Genomic DNA, 23,475 nt, shown 5'->3' on the forward strand with positions numbered 1-23,475 from the left:
TTTCTTTCTTTCTTTCTTTCTTTCTTTCTTTCTTTCTTTCTTTCTTTCTTTCTTTCTCTTCCTTCCTTCCTTCCCTCCCTCCCTCCCTCCCTCCCTCCCTCCCTCCCTTCCTTCTCTCTTTCTCTCTTTCTTTTTTTAGAGAGAGGCAGGGAGAGAGAGAGAGAGACAGGAATATGGAGTTGCTTCTGTATGTGCCCTGACCAGGAATCAAACTGGCAATCTCTGTGCTCTGGGACAATGCTCCAACCGACCGGCAAGGGCTTAATTTGTTTCTTATTTTCAGAGAGATAGAGGAAAGGAGAGAGAGGGGAGGGGGAAGGGAAGCATTCATCTGTTGTTCCACTCGGTCCTGCATGCATTGGTTGCTTCCCATATGTGCCCTGACCAGGGATCGAACCCGTGTTTCTGGATGATGCTCTTAACTGACTGAGCTAACCGGCCAGGTCACCTGGAAGGGATTTTTAAATGTCCTTGTTTCTTCATTTCTGTCCAGTTTGGCTTACTAAAGGTTTCATAGAGATGTTCTGCTTTTGGATCGCAGGCAAAAGTGTACAGACACACCTTGTTTTACTGTGCTTCTCTTCAGTGCCCTTACAGATCCTGCGTTTCCTCACACACTGGAGGTATGTGGCAGTCCTTAGAGCAAGTGTGTCAGCACCCTCTTTCCACCAGGCTCAGGTGGTAGTTAGCATTTGTAGCCATAAAATATTTTAAAATTGGCTCTGGCCAGTTGACTCAGTAGTAGAGCATCGGCCTGGCATGTGGAAGTCCCAGGTTCAATTCCTGGCCAGGGCACACAGGAGAAGCGCCCATCTGCTTCTCCACCCTTCCTCCTCTCCTTTCTTCCTGTCTCTTTCTTCCCCTCCTACAGCCAAGGCTTCATTGGAACGAAGTTGGCCTGGGTGCTGAGGATGGCTCCATGGCCTCTGCCTCAGGCGCTAGAATGGCTTTGGTTGCAACGGAGCAATGGCCCAGATGGGCAGAGCATCTTCCCCTGGTGGGCATGCCTGGTGGATCCTGGTTGAGTGCATGCGAGAGTCTTGTCTCTTTGCCTCCCCACTTCTCACTTCAGAAAAATACCAAAAAAAAATTTTTTAATTAAGGTATATACAGTGTTTTAGATATAAATATTGTACACTTAATAGATTACAGTATACTGTAAATAAAATTTTTATATGCATTGGGAAACCAAAAACTGTGTGTGCCTTGCTTTACTGTGATAGTTGCTATATTCCTGTGGTCTGGCACGGAACCTGCAGTGTCTCTGAGGGATGTCTGTGCAGTCTCACCGCTCCACTGCTGAGGGTGTGCCCGGTACTTAGGAAGCCCCTGGAAGGTGGAGACGGAGCGTTTCTTAGGGGAGCAGTTGGCCGCATGCACTTGCTAGAATTATTTTTCTCATGTTAAAAATAGCTTTAAAATCTTTTTTTTTTTTTGCATTTGACCTCGCTGTTGGTGGACCTGCATGGCCCTGATGTGGCTGTGGAGGGACACCGCTGTTATTCTGCCCTCTGGCTCACCATATGCTTCTGTCAATACTTTCCAAGTGCTCCCAAACCCAGGCGCACAGACGCCCCTGCAGATGATTCCTGTTTCCTGCCTCCGACCTGGTGCCTGCAATTCTTTCCTCTGAAGAAAGTTTACCAGCAGAACTTTACCTGAAGAAAGTTTACCTTCTCTACTGACCCACATCACTCTGTCTTTAAAATCTGACTCCCTCTGTTTCCAGGAACTCTTTCTCTTTGAATGCACTTGGCTAATTCTTTACCATTATATTTTCTCCCTCCTACCTATAGTTTTCACCATTGTAGAGCAGAGTTTCAAAGTTTTCCAAGTACCACCTAACATAAAGCATTCAGGTACTTCCTTCAGGCCAGTTTTGCAACCATTGCTATGATGATTCTTTGTCTCTAACCTGTAGTATTTTATATTAGAGGATCATATGCATTTATTTTGATATTTCAAAATCATTTATTTATGCCCTGCCATGTTTCATCAACACTTTGTAGCAGTTCTCATCTTGATTTGAGCTGTGCTCTCGCACATGCTGTGGTATGCCTGAGTCTCAGCCTGTCCATCACAGATGTGAGGTGGTGTTGCCCTGTGTTAACCTGGTGTGTGAGACGATGTAGGTGAAAATGCGAAGACATTATGTAAATGTGAGGTTTGCCCCTTCTGTCTAGAATGTCTCCTGTTCACGGGAGTGAGGAATCCAAGGTGGTGTGTTAAACTTTTAACCTTAAAGGGAGTCCCACTTCTGTCTCCACTTCTCTCCTGGTTTGGCCTGTGTCGCCTCTTATCAGTCTATTGCTGCCGCCTCACAGAGGAGTCTTTCTGCTTCTCATCTCCCCCTGCTCCCCTCCGTTCTCCGTGCTGCGGCAAAGTGATCCACACTGGTTAACCTGGATTATAAGACACTTCGTAGTCCGGCCACCATTTACCTGTCCTCTCCTTACTGCATTCAGCTGCCCACTCACAAGCGGTCAGTGGCCTGGGAGCCTCCAGGTGTGGTGTCACTCTCTGCCAGGTGCTTTGCTTCCACTTAGCCCCTTTTTTGTTTCGTCAGATAGTGTTCACCTTTAGGTTTTTGTGTAGCTGTCACTTCCTCCAGGAAGCCTTACATGATACCCTCCAGTCTGGATCAGGTGTTCTCTCACCTGCCGCTCTGCCCCCCACCACCAGGACTCTTCCTGCCTCCATTGTAATAACAGTGACACTGAGCTGAAATGGTCAGTGTAGGTAGTCTGGGTTGTTGAAATGTTCCTAGCACCTGGTACCTAGCACCTGCCTAGGCATGATGACTGAGTGAGTATGAGACCTGGAGAGCTGGTTCATTTTCCAGCAATCATATAGTTACATTGTGGTCATGGCATCTCCCAGAATATAATTGACCTCCTCTTTTATTTTCTTAACAGACAAGGACGTGAGCAGTGGGAGCTATAACCTTTCCTCCGCAACAACAACGGGCAGCTACTACAGTTGTGTCAGCCAGATCACCATAGGTGAGAAATTGTGTTACTTTGTTTTATAAAATTTACTGTTGCCTGGAAGGGTGGGGGTTTTGAAGACTAAGGAAGGAGTGAGTAGAAAATGCAGTCGCATGAGCCTTCATTTTCAGAATTAGAGCTACTACTTGTGGATGTACCTTGCTGGGGCGCCCTCTTGTGGATCCTTATTGCATTTACATAGAAATGGACAGAGGCCTGGTGGTCCAGAGAGATTTTCTTTATTTCTTTTATCTCTTTCATTTGTGTATCACCTGTATGACTGTGTGCTTACTATTAAAACTGGCATTACTTTTTAGTTTTTTAGTCATCTAATTTAAAAAGAAATTTTATATCACCGCTGTAAATAGAAAACATACTTAATTTCCCATAAGTGTGTATGAGATTCATGCCTACAGTACATGAGAAGTATGGATGTATGCAAACAATAACAGCAAGTTGGTGCTGCTGAATGCTAGCTGTTCTGTGTGTACCAGCTGCCCTGTCTCCTGACTGCTCAGAAGCTTCAAGTCTACAGCTTGGAGCGTGTTGTTGTCTGTACTTCCCCTTGACGACGAGGGACCCTTGCAGGAGACAGGAGAACACAGTGTGCTCTCCAAACACTCTCCCAGCGGATCAAGCTTAAACACGTTTTATTTCTCTCAGAAAGGAAAGAGTGACCCTGATTACTTTTCTTTTCTTTTTTTTTTTTTTTTTTTTTTGTATTTTTCTGAAGCTAGAAACGGGGAGAGACAGTCAGACAGACTCCTGCATGCGCCCGACCGGGATCCACCCGGCACACCCACCAGGGGGCGATGCTCTGCCCACCAGGGGGCGATGCTCTGCCCCTCCTGGGCGTTGCTCTGCCACAACCAGAGCCACTCTAGTGCCTGGGGCAGAGGCCAAGGAGCCATCCCCAGCACCCGGGCCATCTTTGCTCCAATGGAGCCTTGGCTGCGGGAGGGGAAGAGAGAGACAGAGAGGAAGGGGGGGGGGGTGGAGAAGCAAATGGGTGCTTCTCCTGTGTGCCCTGGCTGGGAATCGAACCTGGGTCCCCCGCACGCCAGGCCGATGCTCTACCGCTGAGCCAACCGGCCAGGGCCCCTGATTACTTTTCAATTTGCTGAATCCATCCTCTTCCTTCCATGTCCTTTCAACATTCTCTTGATTCCAGAAGCTTGGCCACCACGTTACGAGAAAAAGGACGTTGATGAGAATGGCAGCCAACATCAACTTGTTCTTATTTGCCAGCTGCTGTTGGCCTTTGACATACATTTTTTTTACTTACTGAGGACTCTGTAAGGAAGTTATTGTTACTTCCCCATCTTATTAGAAGAGGAAGCATGTTCTTTGCCGCCCAGCCAGAATTTAAGGTGCCCAAGACTTCAATCTAGGTCTGCTTGGCTAAAAAGCTCATGGACTTAAACACTGTGTCATGGTTTCTCCAATTCCAGCAGCATGGACCCCTATGAAAAGAAATAAGTATAAACCTCTAAGATGGATTTAAGTTACTTTTATTATAAGGATGCTTAAGTGTGTTCAGACAAAAAAACTAAGTATATTCCCATACTTCAAATAGCCATAAAAATCAAATCACATTTACCAAAAAATTTTAAAACACTGTAAAGCAAGAAAACACAAACTTACCACATTAATGTGATCTGTTGTTATTTTGCTAGAAGGCGGTCGCCACTTGTAAGGCGCTGTAGTTCCGCGGCCGAGGGATAGACTCAGACAGGTCACTGCTGGGTATTGTGTGGCGACTCTGCTTGGCCACCAGCTTTCTCTGTCCACCCCACTGTGAAATGTCTATTAGTGCTCACTCAGGTGAGGTTATTGGATCCTCATTTGATGTGAATGTACCTTGACATATCCCTCTCTCCCCTTTTCTCGTTCAGTGTATCAGTTGGTGCCAACTTGATGGGATCCCATAAGCAAACCCAGGCACCAAAATTAAGTGGCAGAACTTGGTTCACAATAGGCACCTATTAATTTTTAGGTGGTTACATTCACTTTTAAATGGAAAATAAAAGCAATTTAACAATTCTTGTGGAGTGCTCCTGGGCCCTGGTTTGAAAACACTAACCTAACCTAAAATGTCATTCCTAAAGACATTTACTAAGCACCGGGTGGTCATTTTGAGTTCAGAGTAGGGGAGTGACAAGATGAACCCATGGATGAAAGGTTTGTCCAGCGGTGAACAGAATGGGTTTCATGTGGGAGAGTCGGGTGTCTCTGACAGAGTGAGTAGCTGTGACTATGATCTTGACATGAGACGGTAATGAACTCGGGAGGTGGGATAATAGGCAGGTCTGGAGGGGGACATGGAAGAGCTGCCAGGACCAGCCGTTGACTGGATGCGGGAAAGACAAGTGTGCCCTGAGGTTATGAGTCAGGGTGACGGGGAGTCTGAACCACTCCTAGAAATAGAGAAATAAGAAGATGATGTGGTGGCCATAGGTTAGATGTGTTGGGTTTGAGATGCCCATGAAACCACCCCCTCCTCAAAATGCCCCACAGGAAAATGGAACAGTAGAGAGAGAGGGCAGGACATGAAGACAACATTGAGTGTATAGAGGGCCAAGGACCAATCTTCGGGGGAAGTGCAATTAGGGTAGAAATAATGACAGAAGTGGGTAGACAAAATGAGCACATTTCTTGGAAATCCCAAAGAATTTCTAGCAGGGGAGACTGTGGAGAGTTAAAGTTAAGGTCTGCTCTGGTGACATCCCCAGTGCCATGTCTGTGGATGGTGGGTAGGAGCTAGGTTGCAAAGCACTGAGGAGTGATGAACTGTGAACAAACTTCTCTTTTTAGACACTAATGAGTGAAGCAAAAGGGTAGAAGTGAGGACCATCTGGTAGCTAATACTCTTTGGGAGTTTGCTTCCTGCCAAGCACTGTTGTAGGTACTTTTTCTCTGTTTATTCTTTTAATCCTCACAACAATCTCAAGGTAGATACTGTTATTATCCCCATTTTACAGATGAGGAAACTAAATTCTCTAGAGATTAAAAAAAGTTACTTGAAGATACTAAGATAGTAAAAGCATCATAAGAGCTGGGGTTACAACCTAGCTAAGCTGTCTCCCACTGGACAAGACGCTTATCACTTGCCATCTTGCAGACTGGCTGGTCATGGGTCCAGTGCCCTTCCCTGGTCTAGTTAGCTGTGAACACCCGTGTCAGGGTGTTCTGGGTTGACTTGTCCTTCCCCGAAAAGATAAGTTGAAGTTCTAATGCCTGGTACCTGTGAATGTGACCTTATTTGAGAGTGGGGTCTTTGCTGGTGCAATCCAGTTAAGACGAGGTCATACTTAAATAGGGTGGGTCCTATCCAATATGACTAGTGTCCTTATAAGAAGAGACACAGGAAGAACACCGAGCGATGACAGAGGCAGGGATTGGATTGATGTGTCTGTAAGTGTAGGGACCAAGGATTGTCAGCAAAATCAGAAGCTGAGAAAAAGGCATGGAACTGACCCCTCTAGGGATTGCAGGGTGAGCTCAGCCTGCTGACAATTGATTTTATACTGTTAGCCCCAGAACTGTGAGAGGGTAGATTTCCGTTGTTTTAAGCCACCCAGTCTGTGGTCCTTTCTCACAACAGCCCAGGAAACAAATGTAGCAGATTCTTACTGACCTACATCATTGTCCCTGACAGACACGCAGTTTTCTCAGGAAGTGATGGGGTAACCAAGAGGCCCCTGAATGCTTGCATTGCCTGACTTCAAACTGAAACTGTAAGGAAATCTATTATTTCACAGGACGCGGAGAGCAGAGGCAGGCCTGCCCTGCAGAAAGGTTGAGGGAGCTGCTCAGTGATGCGGAAGACCTTCTCCCCTGTGCTCTCCTCAGAGCATTTCTCTTGCTGATGGCGGCCGGGGGCTGCCGTGCTTCCAGGACTTGCATTTAGCCACAGCGGTGGTCGGTGGTCGGAGGGAAGGGAGCTTTGGCGCCTTCCTCAGGCTTTCTCTTGGAGAACTGAAACTCTTTCCTCCAAAGTATCTCACTGACTTCTCCTATCTCATTGGGTGGGAGTGGGCCACATGACTCTCCTTCCTGCAACGTGGACAAGGGAGATGAAATTACCCTTTATCTTTAGACCCATGTTGCTTGGGGGGAGGGCGGTGAGGGTGAGGTCCACTTGTCCTGAGTCACGTGACTGAGTGGGATTGAAATGAATCCCCAAACAAAATATGATTCTGTCAGGAACAAGAGGAGCAGATGGATTCTGCACAGGCATCAGGCCGTGTCTGAAGCCCACAGTCTGTTCAGCAGAAAACACTTTTGCAATATTTATAGTAAAAGTAGAAAATTATGTACAACCTCAGACTCAGATTGGAGGGAGGGAAGATCACTGCATCATCCAGGAGTCCTTTCTCAAGCTCCTTTTGTTTTCCTTTATCCCATGAACTTCGGTCCTTCTTACAATAGAGTCATCTCACAGAGAAGTGTCACATTTGTGAGGAAATTCCATTTAAGAAAATAGCACACTTGTGGATTTCCTGTGAATGTACTTCCTATAGGAACCTATGTCCTGCCCAAAGCAGAGTTGTCCAAAAATTTCAAGAACCAGAAAAGTGACTCCTTCTGAAACCTATGTATCCATGAGACCCTTAGATAACTCCTTATTCTCCGGGCACAAATCCCATTTAGCCCATGTATGAGAGACTGAAGAACTTTACAGTGAATTAAAATTAACATCATTCTTTCTCAAGACAGCCTACAATTTTGAGTGTCCCTTACATGTCTATGATTTTGGGTGTCATGGGTGTTAGAAGTCAACATGAACTGAGACCCCATTTCCTGCGTGGGGAGAGGGTTGAGGGTGAGGGACACTTGGATATCAGCTGTTCCCCCGAATGATTGGTTATCCTCTCAAAATACTCTGACCTCATTGCTATTTTTAAATTTAGCCTGGTCCATTTATATTTCAACATAATTATGCAGATCTTACCATAGCTCATTTTTATCAATAACACAAATTAAAATATTTGCTAATGAACACCATTTCTGGAGTAAATGATGTAGTAATTTCCTAAACTTCAAAAAAAAGACTTTTTTTAGCTGAACAATATAAACAATATCTTTCCAAAATTAAGAATATGCTGTAAATCAGCTATAAGTTTATTAAAAGTGATAAAACCTGAAATGGTGGTGAGTCCAGAGATTCTTGGGACTGTTAAACGTAGAACTCTTATATGGTGCCCTGTTCTGTATAGTGGCTTCCTAGGAAGGTGGGGCTATGGAAAGAGAAGACTTTCTGAATGAAGCTGCCAGGCAAGTCCTGCGATGCATCCACACACAAGGTGTGGTTGAAGTCTGGGGATGAATAATCTCTTTCTAAAATAATAAACCCACCCTGGCTGGTTGGCTCAGTGGTAGAGCGTTGGCCTGGCGTGCAGAAGTCCCGGCTTCGATTCCCGGCCAGGGCACACAGGAGAAGCGCCCATCTGCTTCTCCACCCCTTCCCCCTTCCTTCCTCTCTGTCTCTCTTTTTCCCTCCCGCAGCCAAGGCTCCATTGGAGCAAAGATGGCCCGGGCGCTGGGGATGGCTCCTTGGCCTCTGCCCCAGGCGCTAGAGTGGCTCTGGTAGTGACAGAGCGATGCCCCGGAGGGGCAGAGCATCGCCCCCTGGTGGGCAGAGCGTCGCCCCCTGGTGGGCGTGCCGGGTGGATCCCGGTTGGGCACATGCGGGAGTCTGTCTGACTGTCTCTCCCCGTTTCTAGCTTCAGAAAAATACACGCACACAAAAAAAATTAAAATAATAAACCCACTAAAAATTACCGTACTTACTGCCTCTGTGCTGAGGGCTCTACTCACACCGAACGCATTGTCCTGTAATTATCCCTCTTGTGAAAGGACTCTCTGGTGTACCTAGAACATAATGGGCTTCCACATTTTGTAATAAAAACATAATGACGACATCGCTTTAAAGGTAGCCTTCTGGAATTTCATTTCTGTGGCCCAGGACACTCTTCGCAGATGTGGGAGATCCAAGAGTGTCGATCACAAAAATAAACAAACAAACTTGCATCAGAGGGTTGGCCCCGCAAACATGTTGAGGGCTAGTCCCAGGTCAGTAGTATCACTCAGTCTTCTGCTGAACCCTGAGAGTTTGTGTTCCCGTTGAAGATCTCGAGGCTCCAGAGCCCTTGCTCCAGGAAGAGTCACTGACCTCCACTGCGTTCCACGCAGTCTCCTTCCAGCCTGGTGACTCGCCGGGAAGGGTGTCTTGAGAACGGAGTCAGCCCGTTCTTGCTGGTCAGCATTTCCCTTTCCTTGGGCATTCTGGTCTAGCAAGATCCCGCCATGAAAAATTGTTCAGGAGGGAATAAATAACCTAAGAGCAATTTGCGGGGAAGCAGGCCCCGTTTCCAGCCCCAAGAATCCATTTGGCTGCCTACTCTCTTAGCGAGGCAGGATGGGTCAGTGGTACAGAGTGCCGTGTTGTTTTCAGTGAGCCTGGGCTTGAGTCGTGATGGTTATCTCTGTGTAGCTGTTGACCTTGGGGAAGTTGCAGTGTCCCTTAGCCTCTGTTTCCTCATCTGTCAATGGGAATAATAGCTCTGCCGGACAGGGTTATTGTGAGGTTTAAAATCAGGTGCTGTGATGCCTGATCAGGCGGTGGCGCAGTGGATAGAGCGTCAGACTGGGATGCAGAAGACCCAGGTTCGAGACCCCGAGGTCGCCAGCTTGAGGGAGGGCTCATCTGGCTTGAGCAAAAAGCTCACCAGCTTGGACGCCAAGGTCGCTGGCTCGAGCAAGGGGTTACTCAGTTTGCTGAAGGCCCTCGGTCAAGGCACATTAAAAAAAAATTTTTTTTAAAATAAAATTGAAAAAAAAATAAAATAAAATCAGGTGCTGTTGGTAGAGCTTTAAGTATAGTGATTTTTAGTGACTTTATTATTTTATGACAATGAAGTAGATTGTTCATTTCCAGGCTTCAGTCATGTCTTCTCCGTGGATAAATACTAGATTCACGACTCTGGGCCCATTTCTCCTGATCCTCTTTTCCACTCTTTTTCTAGTCTCCTGTCAGACATCTCCACGTGGGTATTTCCACTAAAGCCCTAACTCTTCACATCTGAAAACACACCCAGCCTTCCTCAGTCCTTGCAAAGGCAGTCCTGACCGGCACAGTTAGGATGAGGACAGCCACTGTTCTGTTGGCCAGAAGTCTTCTCTGACCTCTTGTCAGCGAGAGACAAGGCTGCCCGGCAGCCCACACATCTTTCCTTCCGTGCCAGCGTGGGCACCTGTCTCAGATCCTCTCTTCCGTTCCTGCTGGCCCTTATGTATGGTCCCTTAGGAGCGCTCACCTGGCTTCCACTGCACAGCCTCTTTCTGGCATCGTCTGCTCGCTGCTGGCATCTGAGAGCAGTTCAGTGGACAGTGCTGTCCCTGAGTGCCATCCCCGAGCCTGGCCTCATGCTCGTGGCAGGGAGAGGGGGGAGGGAAAGAGTCAACAGAGAAACATGAGGTGGGAGTTTCCGAGATGCCCGAGACCCCCTCTGACCTTCAGGGCTGCTCAGTTCATGAGGGAGACACCCGTGGAAAGAAAGAACGCTGGCCTGTGGTGTGTAGACAGGGACCGACACACCCGTGTTCGAGCGGTTTCTAGCACAGACTGGGCGGGCTGCCCCCCACACTGTCGTCCAGTCTCCTTCCTTATTGTCCCTTTTGGGCTTTCTTGTCCACCCCCTCCTCCCCCCAGTTAGGACATTCTCCCGTGCACCTCCAGTCCCTGCACGGCCACTTCGCTCCCTGGCCTCCCTTTGTCATGCAAGGACAGCTTGGGGGAGTCAGAGGGAGCTTCCTGATGAGGTCACTACCCGAGGAAGAAGGGACAGATTCTGGCTACTTTGGCTGCTATTAATTTGATTATTCCAGTCTTCACTTCAAAAACTGTTGGGAATATTGTTTTGCCTGTCAATTAAAATCTGGTTTTCTTACTCCGGCATTTATGATTCTCAACTGTTTTGTGTCAATCTACCTTTGCATTTTTTTTCCTGACTACACTTACATGGTATTCCTAAATTCTATATCTCCGTTGCAAATGAAAAGGCCTGCAGAGGTCAGGCATATAAAACAAATGAGTGAAGCAGGCTGGGAGGTGGGGTGTTAGGGAGTGGTGGGGTCTGTGGCAGAGTGGAATTTTTTCATTCCACCTCAAGAAGAGCCTGGCTGCTGTGGTTACTCCAGCTGGCAGTTGCCATGTGGGAATGTGGGCCACGGTTGCTTGATCTGTGGGAGAACATCAAAAGATTTTTCAAAAGAAACCAGAAAGCTGGATTTTTCTCTGAATGTTTATTGTTGTGAATTTTAATTTGATTTCTATTTCAAATTAAGAAAAGTAGTCCTTCCACCTAAAAAGGCTCTTGATATCCTGGGGGGACATTTCTATTCTACTTTTAAACTTTCATCATGCTTTGTACAAAAGTTCATCGTAGTTTAGTGGGAAAACATAGATCTGGGGGTCAGACAAATCTGGGCTCCAATTCATTTTTGGCCTTTACTGGCTGTTTGACCCAGGGCAGGTTGAGATCCAGTTTCTTTGTCTGTGAAACTCAACTAGTGATAGATAGTCCCCTTGTACAACTGCTGTAAGGATTAGAATCACACAAAGTGCCTAGCACATAGTAGGTCTTCAGGTATTTATTTTCATTATCAGCATAAGTTTTAATCTCCTCTACTAGACTCTGAGCTCCTTTATGGGAACAGACAGGGCACTTAGTACATAGTATAGGCTTAATAAATATAAATAAATAAAGGAATAAATAAATATGTGTGTTGAACAAGACCCATCAAGTGTGATGATTTTAACATGTATATTTGTAAAGTAACGTGCATCCTTATCTCAAGTGGTGTTTGATTTGACTCCCACATAAGCCATATGGGAAATATGAAAACCACAACAGTATAAGGTTTCTATTGCTGCTCCTGATCGGATGGATTTATCTCTCCAGGTTATGATGCTGCTGGGCCTGTTGCGATTGGGCTCACCCACTGGAAAAATCCGTATGCTAAGGGCAGACCTACCCTCCCATCCGATCTGCCTCTCTTCATCCCCAAAGATGCCGGCGTCCCCGTGTACCACCAGTCCCTCACCCGCAAGACCGAGCTGGCCACGCCCTTGTCTTGCCCGGCCTCACTATCCATCACTCCAGTGCCTTCTTACAGCAGCAGCAGCCAGGAGACCCTGAGTCAGGACACCACAGGTAAGGGTAGTGGGCTTCCTGTTGGAGATTCAGGACTCAGCATATTTACGGTTCACACGTTTGCCTGCTGACCTAATTGCATCTGTGTTTCTGCTTGTGCGCTGATACACACTCCCGCGGTTACCCCCATATTAATAGCGTGGCTGTACCAGGAGGAAGGTTGGATGTGTTTATAAATATTTGGCCGAAGTCTATATTCGACGTAGCTCTATCTGGTAACATGACCATCTGGCAATCAACCCTGAATCAGAATTCCAAGTTCTGTCATATGACTTTGTGTTGGTTTGCTTAATTCCTTGAACCCTCTGTTTATTGACAAAGTATCTATCTTGTAAAACTCTTGAATTGAAAGAAGTCATTAAAAAGTCATTTTTGAATACCTCAGTTACTCCCATGCATGTTGCTCCACCAAATTGATCTATGCAGGAATCTGCAGATCACTGCCACGTGGGCCAGATCGGGCCTGCTTAGTTTAGTCTAAGAACTGAGAGTAATTTTTACCTTTTAAAAAAATGACTGTATCTCAGTCTTTTTAGGCTGCTATAACAAAACATCACAGACAGAGGAGTTTATGAAAAAATTTATTTCTCAAGTTCTGGAGGCTGGAAGTTCTAGATGAGGGTGCCAGCATGGCTGGTTGAGGCCTGCTCTGGCTCTCAGACTTGCCACTGGGTCCTCACACAGCAGCAGGGGTGAGGGAGCTCCGCAGATCTCTTATAAGAACACTAATCCCATTCATGAGGGCACCATCTGCACGACCTAAGCATCTCTCTGCCCAGGGCCCTACTTCTTAATGCTGTTATATCAGGCATTTGAATTTCAACATGAATTCTGGGGGTGGGGGGAGCACATACAGTGATAAAAATTAAGATAATAATAACATTTTGAGACACATGAAAATTATATGAAATTCATATTTCTATATTCATGTATAAAGTTTTATTATAACACAGTCACACTCATTCATATATGCACATGTTGTTTATGCTAGCTTTCGTGTGACAACAGCAGAGTTGAGTAGTTGTGACAGAGACTATCTAGCCTGCAAAGCCTAAACTATTTACTTTCTGGCCCTTTGCAGAAAATGTTTGCTGACCGCTCATCTATGTGATCCTTGGAAGTTCTGACTTAATCAGGGCCAGAAAACTGCTTATAACACCGTGTCTTAAAATTTATAATTTACATGACACTTTAAATGAGTTACAGAAAGTTTCACCTAACTATGCAAGGATATTTGGTTAATTGTGTTTATAATAAAAAGTCTAAGTTGGAGGTTTAAATTATGTAAAATCTATTCTGTCACATTTTTCTTCTCTAGCTATGACACTTAGAAATAATGGTTTAGTTAGCCAGTTCCAATGTGTAATTCCTATTCTGGAAATCAATCTTTGAATGTTGACACTCAATATTACAACACCCAACTCAACAATTCACAGATGCTGCCACCTAGAGGTGAGATGTCGATGTTGCAGAAATTTCAGATAATCAAATGCATTGTCTAAAGAAGCATTTAGCAGACTACGTTTGAATTTGTTAACAATGAAGATTCGTGGGCTCTACCCCGGGGAGCACTTTGTCCATGACACAGAGTGAGCTTCAGCAGTCTGCATTCTGCAGGCTTCCCCTCCTGGGATTTTGATTCCTGAGGTTCCCCTACGTACCTTGGGGGCCTCCCTCCAAAGTGTCTATGGTTAAATGGCTTGATGGAAATTCAAGAGATCAGTATTGTAGAGCACTACGGGGCATTTGCACTCCTCAGCTTTGCCACGGCAAAGCTACCCATCTTTCTGGCTGTCCTCAGTGAGGCTTAGTTGGAGTGTAGAAAAATCACAGTAGAAGGTGTGAACATCTTTCCATATGGAAGTTTGAAATCTCCTGAGTTTTGATGTTATCACAAAGGAAAAGCAACTCTGCTTACTTTAAAAATTTCAGAAAATCTGAAGTTAAGAAATAAAGTGCTGCCTGTGGCCTGGGTAGCTGAAAGGTTATGACATTTCTGGACAAAGCAGTGGGTGAAATGGCAGCTGTCAGATTAACATTTTACCACCTTTCCCTTTGAGCTGGCTTTTGTCTTGGCATAGAGCTCTGTATTCTTGACTTTTCCAAGAGGTTTCTATTTTTAACTTGTAGGTTTTCAAAAACAAATTAAAAGCCCATAGTTCTCTTTATTCCTTAGAACTTTCCATTGGGAGTAAAATACTGAATTTTTCCCCCAAGCAACTGGTACTATTATTATCATCACTCATACACTTACAAAGTAAGCCTGAACATTTAAAGGCGTATTGCAAAAGCATGTGGTATTTTAATATTGAAAAATTTAGGTGTGAGTATAGCTTCTGTAAGTCTCAACTGTAATTATGTGCAGGTCAGTTATTACATTTATTTGATTTCTCACAGGAATTTATTGATTTTAATATGTCGTTTGGTGTGAAAGCTTCCAGTTTCATTTTTTTCTTTTTGTTTTTTTAAAAAAGTTAATTTTACTATTTCTTTATATATGAACATATATGTGAATATATATAATACATATGTGTCTATGTATATACACACTCACACACATACACATATAAATGCTTCTGTTGCTAGTTTGAAGAAAACTCTGAGTAAGATAAGTCAGTGCTAGTGCATCAGAATGTGTAGGTTTGACCGAATTTTTGATGACCAAGCTTTACAACTTGCATCATCACCGTGACACAACCTACATTTTTGGTCAGTGCCCACTCCCAGCTGATTCTCAATCACTTCCTTCCATTGTACTCAGTTACTGACTGCATGCTGATGACTCCAGAGCAGTAATTCCTTGTCTGTTTTCTCTGACAAGCTTTAAAGATGTGTTTACAACTGCCTACCAGATATTTCAGTCTTGATACATCCCATGCATTTCAAAACTTATGTTCCCTGAATGGAACTTTTTTCTGGTTGCTCTCAAAGTTCAGTTCCTTACTCTGTCCATTCAGATTCCCAATTCCAAAACTGGTGTCACGCTTAACCCTTTGCTGGCCATCAGCCTGCACAGCCAGCTGCCTAACACAGTCATATGTCTACCTTAGAAATATCTCTAAGTCAGAGCCTCCTCTGCATCCCTGCTGACACTAGCTCAGTGCAAGTTCTCATCGTCTCTACCTAGATTAGTACAGCCGTCTTGTAACCAGCACCCCTATATCTTAATTCTTCCATGTCCACGGGGTTAGCTTTTCTAAATTCCTATCTATCTTTCTTCACCCTACTCTCCCATACCCTCCCTTCCTCCATTTCTCCTTTCTCCTCTCACCTATGCCCCCTGAACACTTCTGTTGCTTCCCCATTGTTTAAATAGAATGAGGCAGGGGTCCCCAAACTTTTTACACAGGGGGCCAGTTCACTGTCCCTCAGACCGTTGGAGGGCTGGACTATAAAAAAAAACTATGAACAAATCCCTATGCACACTGCACATATCTTATTTTAAAGTAAAAAAACAAAACGGGAACAAATACAATATTTAAAATAAAGAACAAGTAAATTTAAATCAACAAACTGACCAGTATTTCAATGGGAACTATGGGCCTGCTTTTGGCTAATGAGATGGTCAATGTGCTCCTCTCACTGATCACCAATGAAAGAGATGCCCCTTCCGGAAGTGTGGCGGGGGCTGGATAAATGGCCTCAGGGGGATGCATGCGGCCCGTGGGCCATAGTTTGGGGACCCCTGAAATAAGGAATAAAGTGAAGAAAGAATAAACACTTCAGCCTGACCAGGCAGTGACACAGTGGATAGAGCATTGGCCAGGGATGCTGAGGACCTAGGTTTGAAACACCAAGGTCGCTGGCTTAAGTGTGGGCTCACCAGCTTGAATAATATTAAATAAATAAATAAACAAACACTTCATGCATGGTCCATGAGGACCTTTCTAACTAGCTTTAAGTGACTCTCCTGCCTCTCTTAATTCTTGACTGTTCCCTGAAGATTCGTGAGTTTGCACCTGCTATGCCATCTACTTGGGTGCCCTTTCTTATGTCTCCTAGAATATTTATTCTTTGAATTTAGCTAAAAGGTAACTTCCTCTATGAATTCTTTCCTCTTTCCTGCAGCATGTTGAGTCATTCTTTCTGTTTCATTGGTAATTCCTATAGAGATCATGAATTCTGATCTTATTACACTGCAGTATAATTTTTTTTTCACGTCTGGTTAGTCTATTAGATGTACAGTTCTCGAGAATTAGTGTCTTAATCATGTCAGTGTGTAGCTGAACATTAGAAAGTATGTTTTCTATGAGCATTTACATGGTGGATTAGGCACAGTTGAAGAAAGAATTATGCATGAAAGATACATTTGAAGAAATGATCCCAAATGTACGATAGATAGATAGGAGCTAGAGAAATAAGAAGGAAGAGGTTAAAATATAGAAGACAGAGTGAGAAATTGCAACATATATTAAATAGAAATCCTGTTCTGGATTATGAAAATAGAAGAGAGGGAGAAAACTAAAAAAAAAAAAGAAAAAAAATGGACCAGTGTCTGAGAATTTTCTAGAATTAAAGGAAACACAAATCCTTTGATTCATGAAACAGTGACTGACTGCCAATCAGAATAAATATAAATAAATCCACATATAAACATATTATGAGTCAGCAAGCCCCCAAAACAAACAAACAAACAAACAAACAAACGGAAAATACTTAGAAACAATCAGAGTATAAATTTTTCCTGCAAATCCGAAACAGACTCAGGATAGACTTTCCAATAGCAATGACAGAAGCCAGAAGACAGTGCACTGATATCTTCAATGTGCTGAAGAAAATAGCAGTCAAAGCAGAATTCTAAATCCAGCTCAATGATCACTGGAGTGGGTGGTCAGCATAAGAATATTTTTGGGAAAAATACTGGGAAGAGTATCCAATGCACATCTATGGAATTGAATGATCAAAAACCTATTTTAGAAAAGAAGAAACTTGAACCTAGAATAAAGAGTTTAGAATAAGGAAATGAGAGAAAATATATATTTTTTCAAAAAGATCCCTCTAGAAGAATTGTTTTCAACCAGATTGATTTTGTTTCTCAGGGAGCATCTGGCCATAGCCGGAGGTGTTTTTGGTTGTCACAACTGGGCAGGAGGTATGATAGGCATCTACCGGGTAGAGGCCAGGACTGCGGCCAATACCCTGCAATGCATGTGATGTGGTGCCTAACTCATTGTCCCGTGTTCATCATTAGTTCTTAATGATGCTTCTTCCCTTTGCGTTTCTCTTCCTATGTGTCGAACCTTGACCCTGCCGCGGACCCTGCTAGCATGGCATTCCCAGGGCTCTGCGGCCTCCCCGGGGGCTGTCCTTGATAAAGCATCTCCTTGGCACTTTTCATTTTCCCTTTTCCATGTTTCTTCATCTCATGCTATATGCCTAAGCCTCTTCTCGTCACACATATACCAGTTTCCCAGCCTTGGCACTGTTAACATTTTAGGCTGAGTAATTCTTTTGCCGTGTGGGCTGCCCTGTGCACTGTCACATCTCTGACCTCTACCTAACTGAATGCCAGTTATGAGAAGCAAAACTATCTCCAGAAATTGCCAGATGTCCAGGGTAGGGGACCACCTCAGTTGAGAAGCACTGATGAACACCAGTCAAGTCTGGTCCTGTTCCCTGGAGCTCTGCGTAGTGGGAGGAATCTGGTAGTTTAATCACTGAGGATGGGTTCATGGGTTATCGTGAGTTTTACCCTTTATTTAACAAAGGTCTTTTGCACACTGGGCCCTAGTCAAAATCCTGGAGTGAATTTCTTTCCAGAGAGAAAGATTTTTCTCCCTGAGGATACAGGTGACACCTTTGGTACTTGCCCACCAGCCCCCAGTGTACAGTCCTCTGAAATTCTGTTCTACTGGTTCAAGGCCAGTGGTAATCTCCCCGCAACCATCTCCATACACAAATAAGTGAGGACTCCTCCCTTTTGCCATGTACTCTCCTTCCCAGTCTCCTGTGTCTCACTACTTCCCCCTGGTGCTCTCCTGATGGAGCTGAGTTTAGAAAGAGATCCTTAATGAATTCCAAACATTCCTTATGGATTTTAAACATGTTCCTCACTTGTGAAAGGGAAGGGTGATGTGCTGTGGCTACTCTCTATTCCAGATCAGTGATCATTTCCCAAGAATGGAGGTTTTCTCCTGTGTGCCAGTAGTCTGAGCACAGCACTGTGTCTCGTCATGGGATGGAATATGTTCATCTACCTTTCCCAGGGACTTCGTTGGGCTGACAAGTGCTTCTCTGTATGCGAGCTCTAAAAACTTGAGATATGAATTGTGGTGATGTTATCTATCAGTTTGCCTGAGGTGTAGAGTATCTTAGAAGAACTACTCACTTAACATTAATTTCTTTCAACAAATTATGATCAGATACATTCAGAATTGATGCCAAAGGAAACAGGGAGGTTTTAAATTTCAGAGGTAGGGTGCCACAAAATGTGACCCTGCAACTTGAGCTATTGATGTGACCAGAAGATGAGAGTAACCTGACCCAGCTGGGAGCTGGCATGCTCCCTTTTAGAAGTGCCCGGAGATGCTCACTGACCCCCCCCCCCCCCAACTTGCGTAATTTGTTTCTGGTGAGTCCAAAGCTGAAATGTCTATGTGTTAGCCCAGTTAAATTCATGGTACACAGTAATGGGAGAACGACCACACTCTATGAAAACCTCGACACTTATACATTAGATACAGTTTCTAAACCATTGTATTTAAAGTGGGTTTCTTGGAGACAACATAAAGTTGAGTCTCTGACAGTCTTTGACTGATGTAGTTAGGCCGTATACATTTAAAATGATTATTGCTATAGTTGGATTAATATCTACCACATTTAGAATTGCTTTCTTGTCATTGCATTTGTTTGCTATTTGTTTCTTCCTCCTCCTTTTTCTGCCTTCTCTGGTTTTAATTGAACATTTTAGGTGATTTTTTTTTTTTAATGAAATGGATTCCTACCTACTTCTCCCTCTGCTTTTTGTCAACGTGTCCCTCAAATGGTATTTCAATTTTAATCTCAAATAGACTTCCTGGTTAGGTTTATATGGTGATTAGCCTACTTAAGTTAGGGAATTATAAGAAGGAAACCACTTGTCCAGGAATTTCGGAAGTTGATTTGTAGTTTTCTAGAATACTTGGCGGGGTAGATGATACCACAGTGGAAGGGCAGGTTGTTGAGGTCAGAGACTGGGTGAGGGACTCAGGCTAGAGTCCGCAGGCTGACTGGACCGATTCCAGGGCAGCTGGGGATTAATGTGTCTTCATATTCAAGGTCAAACACTGAGTGCATTATCCATAGAGATATTATTGCTCAGGGTAGTTGGTTTCTCTGGGGTTATTCCTCCAATATTTCTTTTATTTTTGTCACTCTATGACTAACTGTCGTTTGGGAGGAGGCCCAGAATCTTAACCACTATGCAATGCCACTTCTCTGAGAAAATCTGACATTGCTTGGGGATTACCTGTACTCTAGAACTAAGAAGAGCACTGGAAATGTTCATTTGACAAGAGACCTGGTTAAGATAAATAAATCACAGAGCTTTATTCAGGCTTCCTAATCTTCCCCTGTTCTTCTAAATTTTGCTATATTGTTCTTTTCAGAATTCAAGGCTGTGTCCCATCACTTAATGTGATTCTAGCACAGTTCTGTTCATGTCTTCTTCACGTGTAAGGCTAGTTTTAGAAGATAGAAAACAGAGAATCAGCCTGACCTGTGGTGGTGCAGTGGATAAAGCGTCGACCTGGAAATGCTGAGGTCGCCGGTTCGAAACCCTGGGCTTGCCTGGTCAAGGCACATATGGGAATTGATGCTTCCAGCTCCTCCCCCCTTCTCTCTCTCTCTCTCTTTCTCTCTCCTCTCCCTCTCTCTCCTTTCTATAAAATGAATAAATAAAATAAAATAAATTAAAAAAAAAAAAAGAAAACAGAATCAAGGAATGATTAATGGCGCATGAGAACACGATGCAATATTAAGTTACTTGAGGATTTCTGATATAAGAAACTGAAAAACTTGATATAAAGGTATATTAAATCTGATTTGCAAAGAATGATAAATTTTAGCATCAAAAAGCCTGGCACATCAATAAAGTCATCTGTTTACCCAGTTACCTAAACTCTCGCTACTCAAAGTGTAGTCATCAGGAGGTCAGAGGTCCTGAACTGGGACTGAGCAACCCGGTTCAAAAGGGACATTTAGGAGACAGGTTCCATAGCACTTATTGACTGATGGCTGTGCTATGTGAGTGAGTGGCTATCCCAAGTGTTTTTAAGGTAAAATATGATGCTGAAGTTTTGTCGTTTGGACCAGTGCTTCTCAAACTTGAATGTGAGTACAAATCCCCTGGAAATCTTGTTAAAGCCTGCTCTCTCTGCAGGAGTGGGGGAGGCAGTAGGGGAGATTCTGCATTTTTAACAAGTTCCCAAGTGATGGTCCTAGAGTTTGAAATTTAGTACAAGATGCAGATAACAAAGAAATCCTATACCGGAGAACGTACGTTTAGAACAGGCAGGTGCTCTGAAGGCGTCTTCTTTAAGATCCTCGGCAATGTTGTTTTGATCAATACAGGCCTCCAAGGTCCCAAAACACACTCCATGAGGACACTGGGCTTTACCACCAGTTGTAAGTGGAAGGGATGCTTATACTTCATTATGGTGAAATTATTGACCTGTGAGGTATAAGGGTTCTAATTTTTTTGAATTACATTGCTTAGATACTAAAAATCAAACAAAAAATCCCAACAACCATGGTTACTGACTTGAGAGGGAGCTTGGTTTTCTTAGTTCAGGTTCCCTGGGAAACGTTCCACGCCAGAGCTAGACGTATGAGAAGTTGATTGAGGAGCTCTCAAGGGATCAGTGTCTCTGTGTGTACACGTGTGGGCAGGGAATGGGACGGGAAGGAAGCAGGATTTGGGATTTGGACTGTGATGATGTGCAGTGGCCTCAGGCAATGAGGCAGAGAGATCTGGAACTGGGACAGCCCTTCAAAATTGTCCCACAACCGGGTGTTTGTGCCCTCCCATCATTGCCTGGATGCAGCCTGCTACACGGGAGGGTTTGACCTTGAGAAATCTTTTTGAGGGCAAGGCCCAGAGAGAGACTCGGTAGAGGTTCATGAGCACCAACACTCACAGCAGCTGCGGGTGGTGGTGGTGGGGTGAGCTGGCCCCTGCAGCGTCCGGGACATCAGCTGATTGAAGTGAAGTGATTGAGAGGTTACGATGGGAAGGCGGGTTGGAGAGCTCACTGGGTTCTCAAGCCACAGTATGGAGGTCTCTGCAGACCTTTGACAGGACAGAAACTTGATGATAACTTGTTTGCTACAGTTGAGTAGGTTAGGACTTTGGAGATGTGGCTCATCAGAGTTCATCCAGTGGGTCTGTAGACACCAGCTGACTTGTATGTCATTTTGAAAGCCAGGACCATGTAGTGGATTAGGGCTTCTGTGGAGAAGGAGGTTGAGCATCTGGGCAGATTTTTTGAGCAGCTCAGCTTGTAGTTCTGCCCAGTGAAGGGGCAGCTGGAGGGCTGGGCAGCACCCTTCTTCTGATCACCTTTCACCTAGTTATCTAGTTATGAGGGCCTGTGTTTGGAAAGTTTGTACAGTCTTAGAGAATGGGACAATTAGCTCTACATTTCTCATGTGAGCTAGTGTGATTCATATGAGCTAGTGTGATTCAGTCTCATTAATTATATAGCTGTTCATCGAGTGCCTACTATGTGTCAAGCACTGCAGGAGGTGCTGTGTATAGTGGGGGGACCCAAATAGGGCTCCTTTCTTTATGGGATGACAGTGGAGAAGGCTAGTAGATGAAACCAATAGTAAATAACACTGGGGAACAATTTTTTTCATTTTCTGTTGCATGAGGTTTTAGAACTACAGTATGTCTGTAAAGTCATGGTGTACTTTTGATCGGTCACAGGAAAGCAACAAAAGATGATAGAAATGTGAAATCTGCACCAAATAAAAGGAAAACCGTCCCAGTTTCTGTAGGATGATGTGGCAGCATGTGCGCATGCGCAGATGATGATGTAACACCATATATACAGCGGAGCAGCCCATGGCCATGCCAGTTGCGATGTGGATGGTACAAAGGAAAGTTCAGTGTGTTCTGTGGCTCACTAAATTCGAATCCGTGACCAAAGTGCAACATGAATATCAGTGCGTTTATAACAAAGTGCCACCACATAGGAATAACATTACTTGGTGGGATTAGCAGTTGAAGAAAACTGGCAGTTTGGTGGAGAAACCCTGTTCTAGTAGGCCATCAGTCAGTGACGAGTCTGTAGAGGTTATATGGGATAGCTACCTAAGGAGCCCTAAAAAATCTGTGCGTGAGCCCACATCGAACTGCACTGAATAGGTATGAAACTGGGAGAGTTTTCCTTTTATTTGGTGCAGATTTCACATTTCTATCGTCTTGTGTTGCTTTCCTGTGACCGGTCAAAAGTACACCATGACTTTACGGACACATTGTATTTCTATATATTTCTGCATTGCTGATTCCAAATCTGAAATCCGTTTTTTGGTGTATGCTCTAGTTTTTATGCAATTCTAATTTCTTTTTGTTACAGTTAATGGCATGCATTGGTTTTTAAATTGGAGTTAAAGGGCAATGACTCTTGGATTGAACACAACCAAAGGCAATTAATGTTTTACAAACATCACTTTTACATAATTGTAGTTGTTTTTAAATGTAAAAAATTATTATCTGATAAAAAAATCCTCTTATTTTGTTTTAAGATTTAATCATGGCTTCTTCGAGTAGGCGTAAATGTATGAGGAGTCCTGACACCTTCTGTTATATATGTGGCTGTTACACACTTCACTGTCAAAGGTGCAATATTTCATCATTTGTGACACGTGCATATATTGCCTATTTTCAAGTTCCCTTTGGCGATCAAGACAAGAATTGGGCTCCTCATATTGTGTGTCATAATTGTGAGGAAATGCTTCGTGACTGGACAAAAGAAAAATGCAAAGGAATGCCTTTCGGTATTCCCATGGTTTGGCGTGAACCTAAGGACCACAGCAGTGACTATTATTTCTGTCTGATCCATACAAAGGGCATCGGCAAGAAAAAACGGCATATGATCACATATCCTAATATTCCTTCAGCAATACGACCTATCCTACACTCGGAGACACTCCCGGTTCCAGTTTTCAATAGTTTTATTTCTTCTAAGGACGAAGAAAGTGAACATAGTGATCAAGTATATTTTGATGAGATGCATGAGAAAATGGTTTTAAAATCTGAAGGGTCTTCTTCTGATGCCAAGCAGTCA

General features: G+C 44.0%; 1 protein-coding gene across 2 annotated transcripts in view; it reads left to right on the plus strand.

Moving 5' to 3' along the window:
• The window catches only part of ANO4 (anoctamin 4), a 428,231-nt gene that overhangs the window by 8,419 nt on the left and 396,337 nt on the right, over nt 1-23,475 (plus strand). For both annotated transcript variants that reach the window (XM_066262603.1, XM_066262613.1), the window contains exons 2-3: nt 2,916-3,002; nt 11,954-12,205. In XM_066262603.1, coding sequence (XP_066118700.1) covers nt 2,916-3,002; nt 11,954-12,205 — 339 coding nt within the window. The remainder of the gene's footprint in view (nt 1-2,915; nt 3,003-11,953; nt 12,206-23,475) is intronic.

This window comes from Saccopteryx bilineata, chromosome 1, assembly GCF_036850765.1.
Source record: "Saccopteryx bilineata isolate mSacBil1 chromosome 1, mSacBil1_pri_phased_curated, whole genome shotgun sequence".
Lineage (NCBI taxonomy): Eukaryota > Metazoa > Chordata > Mammalia > Chiroptera > Emballonuridae > Saccopteryx > Saccopteryx bilineata.